The sequence below is a fragment of the Apteryx mantelli genome, unplaced genomic scaffold, assembly GCF_036417845.1.
Source record: "Apteryx mantelli isolate bAptMan1 unplaced genomic scaffold, bAptMan1.hap1 HAP1_SCAFFOLD_302, whole genome shotgun sequence".
NCBI lineage: Eukaryota > Metazoa > Chordata > Aves > Apterygiformes > Apterygidae > Apteryx > Apteryx mantelli.
Window position 1 is genome coordinate 20,024 of NW_027118654.1, and position 13,091 is coordinate 33,114.

Genomic DNA, 13,091 nt, shown 5'->3' on the forward strand with positions numbered 1-13,091 from the left:
CACCGGGGTGGGATGGGGTGTGTGTGTGGGGGGGGTTCCCGGTGCCCCGGGGAGCGCCGAGCCCGGACGCCTGGGCCCACGGTGGCGCTGGGGCGGGGGGGGGGCGGATGCCCGGGCTCAGCCTGGAGCGTGGGGGGGGGGCGGGAGCAGGGGGAGCCCGGACGCCTGGGCCCACTCCAGCAATTGGGGGGGGGGAAGGGGGAGTGTGGGTGGGAGCGGGGAGGAGCCCGGACGCCTGGGTCCGCTTCCAGCACCAGGAAGACAGAGAAGCGGGGGAGCAGGGGGCCCCGGACGCCTGGGCCCCCTGGAGGGGTGTGTGTGTGTGTGGGGGGGGTGCATAGAGCTCCCCGGACGCCTGGGTCCTCGGTGTGTGTGTGGGAGAATTGGGGAGACCAAGGGGGTCCGGACACCTGGGCCCACTGGAGGGGTGTGTGGGGGGAGATGGGGGTGCATAGAGCTCCCCGGACGCCTGGGTCCTCGGGGTGTGTGTGGGGGAATTGGGGAGACCGGGGGGTCCAGACGCCTGGGCCCACTGGAGGGGGTGTGGGGGGGGTGCAGAGCCCCGGGGTGAGGGGTGTATATGGGGGGGGCCCGGATGCCTGGGCCCCCACAGGGAAGGGGTCCCCCTGGGTGGGGGGGTGCAAAGCACCTGGACGCCTGGGCCCCTCGGAGGGTGTCTGGGAGGATGAAGGGTCCTGGACGCCTGGGCCCCTTGGGGGGGCTGTGGGGGGTGCGGAACCCCCAGACACCTGGGCCCCCCCGGGGGTGTCGGGGTCCCCCCGGACGCCGGGGTCCCCGTTGGGAGGGTGTTGGGGTTTCCTCCCCCCCCCGGACGCCAGGGTCCCGCGGAGGCGGCGTTGGCGGCAGCAGGTTTATTCTCTCACGGCCGCGCGCGCGCGGGCTCGGGGCGCCGCGACCGGGCCCCCGCGGGGCGGCACTTCCGGTGTTCCCGCGGAGAGGGGGAGGCACTTCCGGTGTTCCCGCGCAGAAGGGGGGCGGCCCTTCCGGCAGTCCCCGCGGAGAGGGGGGCGGCACTTCCGGCAAAGTCCGTTCGCGGCGGGGGGCGGAGCTTCCGGGCGGGCGGGCGCGGCGTGGCGTCACGTCCGGCGCGCGCTCAGGGCTCGGCGAAGGGGTCGGGGCCGGCGGCGGCGGGCGCGGGCGGGCGGCGCGGCCCCGCCGAGACGAAGCTCCAGGGGTCGATGCGGGGCCGCGCGGGGCCGCGCCGGGGCCGCGCCGCGGGGCTGGAGCCGGGGCCGGGGCTGGAGGGGCCGCGCCGCGGCGCCGGCGGCGACGGCAGCGCCGCGCCTGCGCGGGGGCGTCAGCGCCGGCCCGGGGCGGCCCCGGAACCGGCCTAAACCGGCCTGAACCGCCCCGGGACGGCCCCGCCCCGCCCCAAATTGCCCCCAAAACAGCCCGGAACAACCCAGAACCGCCCCAAACTGCCCCGGAATCATCCCAGAACGGCCCCAGTTGCCCCCAAACCGCCTCACAACGCCCCAAACTGGCCCGAATTGCTCCCAAACCAGCTGGGATCAGTCCAGAATGGCCCAAACTGCCCCCAAACCGCCCTGAACTGCCCCAAACTGCCTCCAAACCGCCCTGGAATGGCCCCAAACTGCCCTGAACTGCCCCAAACCAGCCTGAACTGCCCCAAACTGGTCCCAAAGTGCCCCGGAATGTCCCCAAACCATCCCCAAACAACCCTGAACCACCCCAAAACAGTCCCAAACTGCCCCAAAACTCTCCCCAGTGCCATAACCCCCCCACAGAGCCCCCTGAGTGCCCCACAACTGCCCCTGGGCCCTGTAACTGCCCCATAACCGCCCTCCCGAGCCCCCACAACTGCCCCCCCAGCCCCATAGCTGCCCCATAACTGCCCCACGGACTCTGTAACTGCCCCATAACCCCCCCCCCAGCCCCATAACTGCTCTCCAGGCCCAGTAACTGCTCCCTAACCACCCCCAAGCCCCATAACTGCCCCACGGACACTCTTACCCCAGGCCTGGACCCAGGCGCCGACTTCTCCCTCCCTGCGGGGTCCTGGCGACTCCAGGTCGATCAGCAGCTCCGGGGACCCAGGCGTCCGGGGCGTCCCAGCCCCCCCCGGCTCCGGGGTCCCAGGCGTCCGGGCTCTGTTTGGCTCAGGGGTCCCAGGTGTCCGGGGCCAATTCAGCTCCAGGGTTCCAGGCATCCGGGCCCGACCTGGCTCCGGGGTCCCAGGTGTCCGGGCTCTGTTTGGCTCCGGGGTCCCAGGTGTCCGGGGCCAATTCAGCTCCAGGGTCCCCGGCGTCCGGGCTCGACCTTGCTCAGGGGTCCCAGGCGTCCAGGCCCTGTTTGGCTCCGGGGTCCCAGGCGTCCGGGCCCGACCTGGCTCCGGGGTCCCAGGTGTCCGAGGACAACTCAGCTCCAGGGTCCCGGGTGTCCGGGCCCTGTTTGGTTCAGGGGTCCCAGGCGTCCGGGCCCGGCTTCGTTCAGGGGTCCCAGGCATCCGGGGCCAATTCAGCTCCAGGGTCCCGGGCGTTCGGGCCCTGTTCGGCTCCGGGGTCCCAGGCATCCGGGCCCGGCTTGGCTCTGGGGTCCCGGGCGTCCGAGGACAACTCAGCTCCAGGGTCCCAGGCGTCCGAGTTCTGTTTGGCTCCGGGGTGCCAGGCGAGCTCAGCTCTGAGGACCCAGGCGTCCGGGCCCGGCTGGGCTCCGGGGTGCCCGGCCCGCTCAGCTCCGGGGTGCCAGGCATCTGGGTCCAGCTCAGCTCTGGGGTCCCAGGTGACCTCAGCTCCGGGGTCCCAGGCATCCGGGCCCGGCTAGGCTCTGGGGTCCCAGGTGACCTCAGCTCTGGGGTCCCAGGCGTCCGGGGCCGGCTGGGCTCCGGGGTGCCAGGCGAGCTCAGCTCCGGGGTGCCCGGCGTCCGGGCCCGGCTGGGCTCCGGGGTGCCCGGCCAGCTCAGCTCCGGGGTGCCAGGCGTCCGAGCCCGGCTGGGCTCCGGGGTGCCCGGCCAGCTCAGCTCCGGGGTGCCCGGCGTGCGGGCGCGGGCAGGCTCGGGGGAGCCGGGGGTGCGCGCGGGCCGGCGGGGCGAGAGGCGCAGCAGGCCGGGCGAGGGCGGGGGGCTGCGGGGCGCCTCGGCGGGGGGCAGCTCCCGGCCCAGCCCCAGCGAGGCCAGCAGGGCCGAGCCGCGGAGCAGCGCCCGCCGCAGCAGCCGCGGCGTCCCGCCTCGCTCGCCCCGGCCCTCCTCGGACTCCTGGGCCCCGCTGGGGCTGGGCGCCGCCTCGCCTGCGGGACAGGGTGGGGGGGGGGGGCGGTGAGCGGGGCCGGGCTCCCCCGGACGCCTGGGCCCCCCCCCGGGACCTCCCCCTCCCCGGGACTCACCGTTGAGGGCGGCGTCCCCCGGGCTGAGCTCGTCGGGGTCCAGGTACCAGGTCGTCTCCTCCTGCCGCGACCTCCGCCTGCGGGACGGCACCGGGGACCCAGGTGTCCAGGGGGGACCCAGGCATCCGGGGGGGCCCAGGCGTCCGGGAGGGGACCCAGGTGTCCGGGGGGGGGACCCAGGCGTCTGGGCCCCTACGTACCCCCCGTCCCGGGGACCCAGGCGTCCGGGGGGACTCAAGCATCTGGGGGGACCCACGTGTCTGGGAGGGACCCAGGTGTCCGGGGGGGACCCAGGCGTCCGGCGCCTACCTGCCGTTGGCGCTGCCTTTGCCGCCGCGGCGCTCCGGCCCCCCCTGGCCCCACGGCGACTCCGTGTCCGAAGGTTCCACTGTGGGGCAGGGGGCGGAGTCAGTGGTGCCGAGCCCCGCCCCCCCGCCATGACATCATGGCCCCAGCTGCGATGTCACCCGCCCTTGGCCCGTCCCAGCCTGCCCTGCGATGTCATTCGTAACCCGCCCTTTTCATGATCAACTCTGATGCCGTATTGCCAAGTAATGAGCATAAAGAGGTGATGATGTCATCCCGAACGGGCCAAGCGCTAGAGCCGGAGCGTAGCAAACGGGTAGGGAAAGCGCTCGAGGACGGAACGGGCGTGGGGATGACATCACCGGTGGCTACGTATGACGTCATCCCCCCCCGGGTCCTTACCGGGCCGGGACGGTCTGACATCACACCCCGCAGCTACGACATCGCCGCCAGCAGCTCCCTGATTGGCTGGCTGGCAACCCCCGCCACGAGGGGGTGGGGGGGATGTGGGGAGGGGACGCGGGGGGGGACACGAAGGAGACACGGGGGGACATGGGGACACGGGGGGGACACAGTGACCCCGGGGGACGCGAGGGGGTGGGCGACTTATGCTGGATGGTGCCTAGGTGGGGAAGGGGACACGGGGTGACACGGGGGGACATGGGGACACGGGGAGACCTGGGGGGATGGGGGGGACACGGGGGGGGCAACTCACGCTGGATGGCGCCCAGGCAGGGAAGGGGACACAGGGGGTGACGCGGGGACACGGGGTGACCTGGGGGGACATGGGGGGGGCGACTCACGCTGGATGGCGCCCAGGCGGGGAAAGGGACACGGGGGGGTGACGCGGGGACATGGGGGGACGTGGGGGGGGACATGGGGACACGGGGGTGACCTGGGGGGACATGGGGGGGGGGACTCACGCTGGATGGCGCGCAGGCGGGGGAAGGGCGGCGACCCCCCCGGCCCCTCCTGGGGGTCCCGGCTGCGGCGGTCGGGCCCCGGCGAGGCCTGGACCGTCAGGCGGTGCTTGAAATCTGGGGGGGGGGGGGGGGGGGGGCTGCGTCAGAGCGGGGCCACGGCAACCCCCGGGGGACCCCCACGGGGACCCCCCGGCCCCTCCACAGCCCCACAACCCCCACGGACCCCCACAGACGCCCCCCCAGGCCCGTGCAGCCCCCAGGACCCCCACAGACGCCCCATACCCCCCTGTCCCCTACCCTGGGGGGTGCTGAGGTGCTCCCTGGGGCGGCGCAGACCCCCAGGACCCCCCCCCGGATCCTCCAGAACCCCATAGACCCCCCCAGGACCCCCATATCCCCCCCAGGACCCCCATATCCCCCCAGAACCCCATAGACCCCCCAGGACCCCCATATCCCCCCCCAGGACCCCCACACACCACCCGTCCCGTACTTTGGGGCATGCTGATGTGGTCGGCGGGGCGGCGCAGACCCCCAGGACCCCCGTAGACCCCCCATATCCCCCCCAGGACCCCCATATCCCCCCCCAGACCCCCATAGACCCCCCCGTCCCGTACCTTGGGGCATGCTGATGTGGTCGGCGGGGCGGCGCAGACCCCCAGGACCCCCGTAGACCCCCCATATCCCCCCCAGGACCCCCATAGACCCCCCCAGACCCCCCCGTCCCATACCTTGGGGCATGCTGATGTGGTCGGCGGGGCGGCGCAGACCCCCAGGACCCCCGTAGACCCCCCATATCCCCCCCAGGACCCCCATAGACCCCCCCAGACCCCCCCGTCCCATACCTTGGGGCATGCTGATGTGGTCGGCGGGGCGGCGCAGCTTGGGGCGGCGGAAGGTGCCGCGGCGGCGCTTGGGGGCGGCGGGGGGCCGCCGGGGGTCGGGCCCGGGCCCGGGGGGCCGCAGCAGCAGGCTCAGCTCCCGCTCCAGCACCTCCAGCTCCCAGCGGGCCAGCGCCTGCTCCCGCTGCCGCAGCGCCTCGGCCTGCGACTGCTGCGCCAGCGCCGCCCGCGCCACCGCCTCCTCCCGGCTCAGCAGCTCCTGCCCCGCGCCGGGGGGACACGGGGGGACACGGGGACACGGGGACATGGGGGACACAGGGGGGACATGGGGACATACAGGGACGCAGGAATGCAGGGGAACACAAGGGCATGGGGGATACAGGGACATGGGGGACACAGGGGGTCATGGAGGGGTTGGGGGACACGGGGTCATGCAGAGACGTGGGGACATATAGGGACACGGGGATGCAGGGGGACATGGGGGGGACACACGGGGGCACAGAAGGGACGGGGGGGGACGACAGGGTCGGCCGTCAGCAGCAGTGGGGCAGCCCTGGGGGTCCTGCATGGGTCAGGGGGTCCCAGTTGGGGGGGGGGCCCTGGGGAGGGTCCCGATAGAGGGCTCCCACTTAAGGGGTCGGGGTCAGGGGTCCGGATCAGGGGTCCCAGCTTGGAGGTCCCAGTTAGGGGGTCCTGGGCAGTCCAGGGGGTTCCCAGTTGGGGGTCTGGGTCAGGGGTCCTGATCAGGGGTCCCAGTTTAGAGCTCCCAGCCAGGGGGTCCCAGTTAGGGAGTCTGGGTCAAGGGTCTGGGTCAGGGGTCCAGACTGGGGGTCCCAGCCCTGGGTTCCAGTTGGGGGTCCCAGTTAGAGGGTCCAGATCAGGGGTCCCAGCTGGGGATCCAAGTTGGGGGTCCCAGTTAATTAGAGGGTCTGGGTCAGAGGTCCCAGTTTAGAGGCCCCAGCCAAGGGGTCCCAATTGTGGGTGCAGGTTTGGGGGTCGGGTTGGGGGTCCGGCCCCACCTTCTCGCGCGCCCGCAGCTCCTCGAAGAGCTCCTGGATCTCGCGGCGCCAGCCCTGCTGCAGCGAGTGGAAGGACTCCGGGGCCAGGCCCAGCCCCGGCTCCTCCAGCGCCGACAGCCGCGCCAGGATGGCCCCGAAGCCCGGCCGCCGGTGCGGGTCCTGCTCCCAGCAGGCTGCGGCGCACAGGGACCCAGGCGTCCGGGCAGGTCCCCACCAGGGGACCCGCGTGTCCCCGACCCCCGGGGACCCAGGCGTCCGGGAGCCCCCAACCCCCGGGGACCCAGGCGTCCGGGAGCCTCCAACCCCCTGGAGACCCAGGCGTCCAGGAGCCCCCAACCCCCGGGGACCCAGGCGTCCGGGAGCCTCCAACCCCCGGGGACCCAGGCGTCCGGGAGCCTCCAACCCCCTGGAGACCCAGGCGTCCAGGAGCCCCCAACCCCCGGGGACCCAGGCATCTGGGAGCCCCCAACCCCCTGGGGACCCAGGCATCTGGGAGCCCCCAACCCCCTGGGGACCCAGGCGTCCGGGAGCCTCCAACCCCCGGGGACCCAGGCGTCCGGGAGCCTCCAACCCCCGGGGACCCAGGCGTCCGGGAGCCTCCAACCCCTCGGGGACCCAGGCATCCGAGAGCCTCCAACCCCTCGGGGACCCAGGCATCTGGGAGCCTCCAACCCCCGGGGACCCAGGCATCTGGGAGCCTCCAACCCCCGGGGACCCAGGCGTCCGGGAGCCTCCAACCCCTCGGGGACCCAGGCATCTGGGAGCCCCCAACCCCCTGGGGACCCAGGCATCCGAGAGCCTCCAACCCCCTGGGGACCCAGGCATCTGGGAGCCCCCAACCCCCTGGGGACCCAGGCGTCCGGGAGCCTCCAACCCCCGGGGACCCAGGCGTCTGGGAGCCTCCAACCCCCTGGGGACCCAGGCGTCCGGGAGCCCCCAACCCCCTGGGGACCCAGGCGTCCGAGAGCCTCCAACCCCTCGGGGACCCAGGTGTCCGGGAACCTCCAACCCCTCGGGGACCCAGGCATCTGGGAGCCCCCAACCCCCTGGGGACCCAGGCGTCCGGGTAGGTCCCCACCAGGGGACCCGCGTGTCCCCGACCCCCAGGGACCCAGGCGTCCGGGCAGGTCCCCACCAGGGGACCCAGGTGTCCCCAACCCCCCGGGGACCCAGGCGTCCGGGAGCCCCCAACCCCCAGGGACCCAGGAGCCCCCAACCCCCCGGGGACCCAGGCGTCTGGGAGCCCCCAACCCCCGGGGACCCAGGCGTCCAGGCACATCCCCCCCAGGGGACCCAGGTGTCCCCAACCCCCAGGGGACCCAGGCGTCCAGGCACACCCCCCCCCGGGGGACCCAGGCGTCCCCAACTGCAGGGGACCGCGGTGCCCGGGAGCCCCCCGCGGCGGGCCCCGGCGTCCGGGCGTACCGGCCATGAGCTGGGCGAAGGGCTGGGGGCAGGTGGAGGGGATGGGCAGCGTCAGCTTGTTGACGGCCACCCCGTAGGCCACGGCGAGGCCGTCGATGCCGCGGTACGGCACCTCGCCCGTCAGCAGCTCCCACAGCAGCACCCCGTAGCTGCGGGGGGCGTCAGCCGGGGGTCCCCGCGGCCGGGCGCCACGTCCCCCGGGGACCCCGGCGGCCGGGCGTGACATCCCCCACCTCCCGGGGACCCCGGCGTCCGGGCACGACGTCCCCCACCTCCCGGGGACCCCGGCGTCTGGGCATGACGTCCCCCACCTCCCGGGGACGCCGGCGTCCGGGCATGACGTCCCCCACCTCCCGGGGACCCCGGTGTCCGGGCACGACGTCCCCTACCTCCTGGGGACCCCGGCGTCCGGGCAGGATGTCCCCTACCTCCCAGGGACTCCAGCATCCAGGCACGACGTCCCCCACCTCCTGGGGACCCCGGTGTCCGGGTATGGCATCCCCCAGCCCTCAGGGACCCCGGCGTCCGGGCACGACGTCCCCTACCTCCCAGGGACCCCAGCGTCCAGGCACGACGTCCCCCACCTCCTGGGGACCCTGGCGTCCGGGCAGGATGTCCCCCAGGGACCCCGGCGTCCGGGCACGATGACCCCCACCCCCTGGGGACCCAGGCATCCGGGCACCCCATCTCCCTCCCCCCAAGGACCCAGGCACCCCATCCCCCACCTTTGGGGACCCAGGCATCCGGGCACCCCATCCTCCTCCCTCCAGGGACCCAGGCGTCCAGCATCCCACCCCCCAGGGGCCCAGGCGTCCGGGCACCCCATCCCCTAGGGACCCAGGTGTCCCCCTTCACCCCAGGGAACCCCAGCATCCGAGTGCCCCCATTCCCCCCCACACCCAGGGGGCCCCGGCATCCGGCACCTCCAGACGTCGCTGCCCTTGGAGAAGGTGGAGGCCTTGATGACCTCGGGCGCCATCCAGGCGTAGGTGCCGGCGGCGCTCATCTTGGTGGTGCGCTGCCACTCGCGCGCCAGCCCGAAGTCCGTGATCTTCAGCGTCTTCCCGCTCACGTCGTCGCCCTCCACCGGCTGCGACAGCAGCACTGCGGGCGCGGGTCAGGCGCGGGGCCCCGGCGTCCGGGTGCCCCCATGCCCCCAGGGACCCAGGCGTCTGGGTGCCCCACACCCCCCAGGGACCCAGGCGTCCGGGTGTCCCCATGTCCCCAGGGACCCCAGTGTCCGAGCACCCTGCCCCGGGGACCCAGGCATCCGGGCGCCCCAACTCCTCCAGGGACCCAGGCGTCCGGGCGTCCCCATGTCCCCAGGGACCCAGGCGTCCGGGCGCCCCACACCCCCCAGGGACCCAGGCGTCCAGGTGTCCCCATGTCCCCAGGGACCCAGGCGTCCGGGTGCCCCACACCCCCCAGGGACCCAGGCATCCGGGTGCCCCCATGCCCCCAGGGACCCCAGCGTCCGAGCACCCTGCCCCAGGGACCCAGGCATCCGGGTGCCCCACACCCCCCAGGGACCCAGGCGTCCGGGTGCCCCACACCCCCCTGCCCCGGGGACCCAGGCATCCGGGCGCCCCAACTCCTCCAGGGACCCAGGCGTCCGGGCGCCCCGACCCCCCAGGGACCCAGGCGTCCAGGTGTCCCCATGTCCCCAGGGACCCCGGCGTCCGAGCACCCTGCTCCAGGGACCCAGGCATCCGGGTGCCCCACACCCCCCAGGGACCCAGGCGTCCGGGCGCCCCCATGTCCCCAGGGACCCAGGCGTCCGGGTGCCCCAACCCCCCCTCGCCCAGGGACCCAGGCGTCTGGCTGGCCCCGCTCCCCCCCTCGCGCCCCCCGGCCCCGGCGAGGGGCCCAGGCGTCCGGGCGGGGGTGGGCCGTTCCCCGGCGCCTCAAGTGCCCCATTGTGTCGCCCGAGCAGAAAGCGGCTTTGTGCCGCGGCCCCCGCGGAGCCCGGCCGGGGGCCCAGGCGTCCGGGGCCCCCCGTCCCTGGGGACCCCATGCGCCCACCCCGCCCCCAGCTGCCCCATAGCGCCCAGCACTCCCTTGCCCTGGCCCTGTGCCCCACTGCCCCTCGCATGGATCCCCCCCGTGCGCCCGCCCTGTGCCCCACTGCCCCCAGCCTGTGACCCACTGCACTGAGCACCCCATTGCACCGTTCACCCCATTGCACCATGCACCCCATTGCACCCAGCCTGTGACCCATTGCACCGCGCACCCTATTGCACTGTGCACCCTACTGTCCTCAGTCCATGACCCATTGTACTACGCACCCCATTGCACCCAACCCCAGACCCTTTGCATGAGCACCCCATTGCACGAGCGCCCCACTGCACCGCGCACCCCATTGCACCCAGCCTGTGACCCATTGCACGAGTGCCCCACTGCACCGTGCACCCCATTGCACCCAACCTGTGCCCCATTGCACTGCGCACCCTATTGCACCACGCACCCCATTGCACGAGCACCCCACTGCACTGTGCACCCCATTGCACCCAGCCTGTGCCCCATTGCACCGCGCACCCCATTGCAGCACACACCCCATTGCACCCCGCAACCCATTGCACCCAGCCCGTGCCCCATTGCACCGCGCACCCCATTGCACAAGGGCCCCGTTGCACCGCGCACCCCATTGCACGAGCGCCCCATTGCACGAGCACCCCAGTGCAGCCCGCGGCCCGCGACCCCGCCGCACGCGGCCGCTCACCGTTGCTGGACTTGAGGTCGCGGTGGATGAGGGCGACGGGCGCCTCGGCGTGCAGGTAGCGCATGCCGCGGGCGATCTGGCGGGCCCAGTCGAGCAGCACGGCGGGGGGCACGCGGCGCCCCGCCAGCGCCCGCGACAGCGGCCCGCCGGCGGCGAACTCCATGACGAGGCAGAGGTGGGGCGGCTCGAGGCAGACGGCGCGCAGCGCCACCACGTTGGGGTGCCGCAGGCGGGCGTAGAGGCGCGCCTCGCGCCGCAGGCTGGCCGCCCCCGCCGCCCCCGCGTCGCCCCGCGCCGCCTTCACCGCCACCACCTCGCCCCGCCACGTGCCCCGGAAGACGCGCCCGAAGCCGCCCGCCCCGATCACCTCCTGCAGCCGCAGCTCCCCGAAGGCCGCCCGCGGCGCCTCCCCCCAGCCCCGCGCCCCCCCCGGCGGCGAGGGCGACCGCGAGCCCCCCGGCGACCCCCCCGGCGACGGCGACCGCGACCCCCAGGGCCACCCCTCCGCCGAGCCCTCGCCGCCCCAGGGGGACGGCGACGGCGGCGGGGACGGCGACGGCGACAGCTGGCCCCACTCCATGGGCTCCCCCCTAGGGCCCCTATGGCTCCCTATAGGTCCCTATAGGTCGCTATGGGGCCCTAGAGCTCCTACAGGTTTATACAAGCCCCTATAACCCCTACAGGTCCCTATGGGTCCCTTGTGCCCCCCGGACCCCTAGACTTCCTATAGATTACTTGGGTTCCTATGGATTTATACAGGCCCCTGTAGCCCCTCTAGGTTCCTATGGGTCCCTCGTGCCCCCACGGACCCCTAGAGCTCTTATGGGCTCCTGGCAGATCCTTGCGTCCCTATGGATTTATACAGGTCCTTATAGGTTTTTACGGTTCCTTTAGGCCCCCACAGATCCTTAGAACTTCTATGGAGTTCTAGCAGATTCTTAGATCCTTATAGATTTATACAATTCTTTATAGTGTCTATAAATCCTTGCAAGTCTCTTATATCCCCACAGATATCTAGAGCTCCTATAGGTTCTTTGGGTCCCTATTGGCTTCTACAGGTCTCTATGGTTCCTACAGGGTCCCTGGGTCCCCTATAGCCCCTTATGGGTCCCTGATGCCCCCAGGGATCCCTAGAGCTCCTACAGGCTCCTATGGGTCCTCCGTACCCCTATGGATCCCTAGTGCTGCTGTGGGTCCCTACGAGGCCTGCAGATCCATTTGGATCCCTAATAGGCCCACGGGTCCTTACGGGTCCCTAGAGCTCCTATGGGTTTTCACAGGTCTCTATAGCTCTCGTGGATTTCTATAAGCTCCTAGTACCCCTATGGGTCCCTATGGGCCACCACAGACCCCCCGCAAAACCCACTGTTCCCTCCAGGTCCCCAGTTCCGCAGTGTCCCTATGGGTCCCTAGTGTCCCTATGGGACCTTAGGCCCCCGCACCAGGACCTGCAGGCCCCTAAGGGTCCCTATGGCCCCCCCCCAGGACCTACAGACCCCTATGGGTCCCCAGTGCCCCTATGGGCCCCCCGGCCCCTCTGGGTCCCTGCCGTCCCCTCTGGGTCCCTATCCCGCCGCCCAGGACGTACAGGCCCCTATGGGTCCCAGAAGCTCCTGCGGGCCCCTATGCTGCTCCCCCCGGCCCTTCTGGGTCCCTGCTGTCCCCTAGGGGTCCCTGGGTCCCCCCCCCCAGGACCTATAGGCCCCTGTGGGTCCCCACTGCCTCTATGGGCCCCCCCAGGACCTCCAGGCCCCTGTGGGTCCCCGCAGGTCCCTATGGGTCCTGTGGGTCCCTGATGCCCCCCTGTCCCCTAGGGCCCCCCCCAGGGTCCCCGCTGTCCCCTCTGCCCCCCCCTCCGGCCTCCCCGGTCCCTGCTGCCCCCCCGGGGCCCCCCCCGGTCCCGTCCCCCGTCTCTCCACCCCCACCCCGGTGCCGTGGCGGGCAGGAAGCGGCGTCCCCCGGCGAGCGGCCCGGACGCCTGGGTCCCCGGGGCTGGCGGCCCGGACGCCTGGGTCCCCGGGGGCGGCGGCGGCGGCGGCGGCGGCGTCCCCCCCGGCCCGCGCTGGCTGGCGCTGGAGGCGGCCCCGGGGAAGGCGGAGCCGGGACATTGTCACCGGGACAAAGGAAAAGGAACCAGGGCCGGACGGGGCGGGCCCGGACGCCTGGGTCCGCCGGGGAGGCGGGGGGGGAACCGCGGCGCCCGGACGCCTGGGCCCTTCCTCAGCGGGGGTTGGGGGGGGGGGAAGGGAGCCGCCCGGACACCGGGGCTCACTGCGAGCCCGGACGCCGGGGCCTCCCTCAGGGGCTCGGACGCCTGGGCCCTTCCCCCCCCCGGGCCCGGACACCTGGGTCCCGGGGCTCGGACACCTGGGCCCCCCCCACACCCCGGGCCCGGACACCTGGGTCCCGGACGCCTGGACGCTCCGCCGGCGGGACCCAGGCGTCCGGGGACCGCGCAGCCCCCTCAGCGCGGAGGGACCCGGGCGCCCGGGGCCGC

General features: G+C 73.4%; 1 protein-coding gene across 1 annotated transcript; it reads right to left on the bottom strand.

Moving 5' to 3' along the window:
* Positions 1-857: 857 nt before the first annotated feature.
* Positions 858-12,358, bottom strand: LOC136996245 (mitogen-activated protein kinase kinase kinase 11-like). Its single transcript, XM_067317172.1, has 10 exons — positions 10,595-12,358; positions 8,799-8,979; positions 7,876-8,024; positions 6,451-6,623; positions 5,435-5,690; positions 4,593-4,706; positions 3,673-3,751; positions 3,364-3,440; positions 1,996-3,267; positions 858-1,305 (listed from the first exon to the last, which is right to left on the bottom strand). Exons 1-10 carry the CDS (start codon positions 11,172-11,174, stop codon positions 1,115-1,117), a joined length of 3,072 nt encoding a protein of 1,023 aa, XP_067173273.1. The 5' UTR covers positions 11,175-12,358; the 3' UTR covers positions 858-1,114.
* Positions 12,359-13,091: the final 733 nt, after the last annotated feature.

What these genes read in the sequence shown, in the direction of transcription:
- LOC136996245 (XM_067317172.1), bottom strand. Translation starts at nt 11,174, where the DNA reads ATGGAGTGGGGCCAGCTGTCGCCGTCGCCGTCCCCGCCGCCGTCGCCG. An exon ending in CGACCTCAAGTCCAGCAACG is followed by an intron (nt 8,980 to 10,594) that starts GTGAGCGGCCGC and finishes CCGCGCCCGCAG; the next exon opens with TGCTGCTGTCGCAGCCGGTG. An exon ending in CCGCCTGCGCGCCATCCAGC is followed by an intron (nt 3,752 to 4,592) that starts GTGAGTCCCCCC and finishes CCTGCCCCACAG; the next exon opens with TGGAACCTTCGGACACGGAG.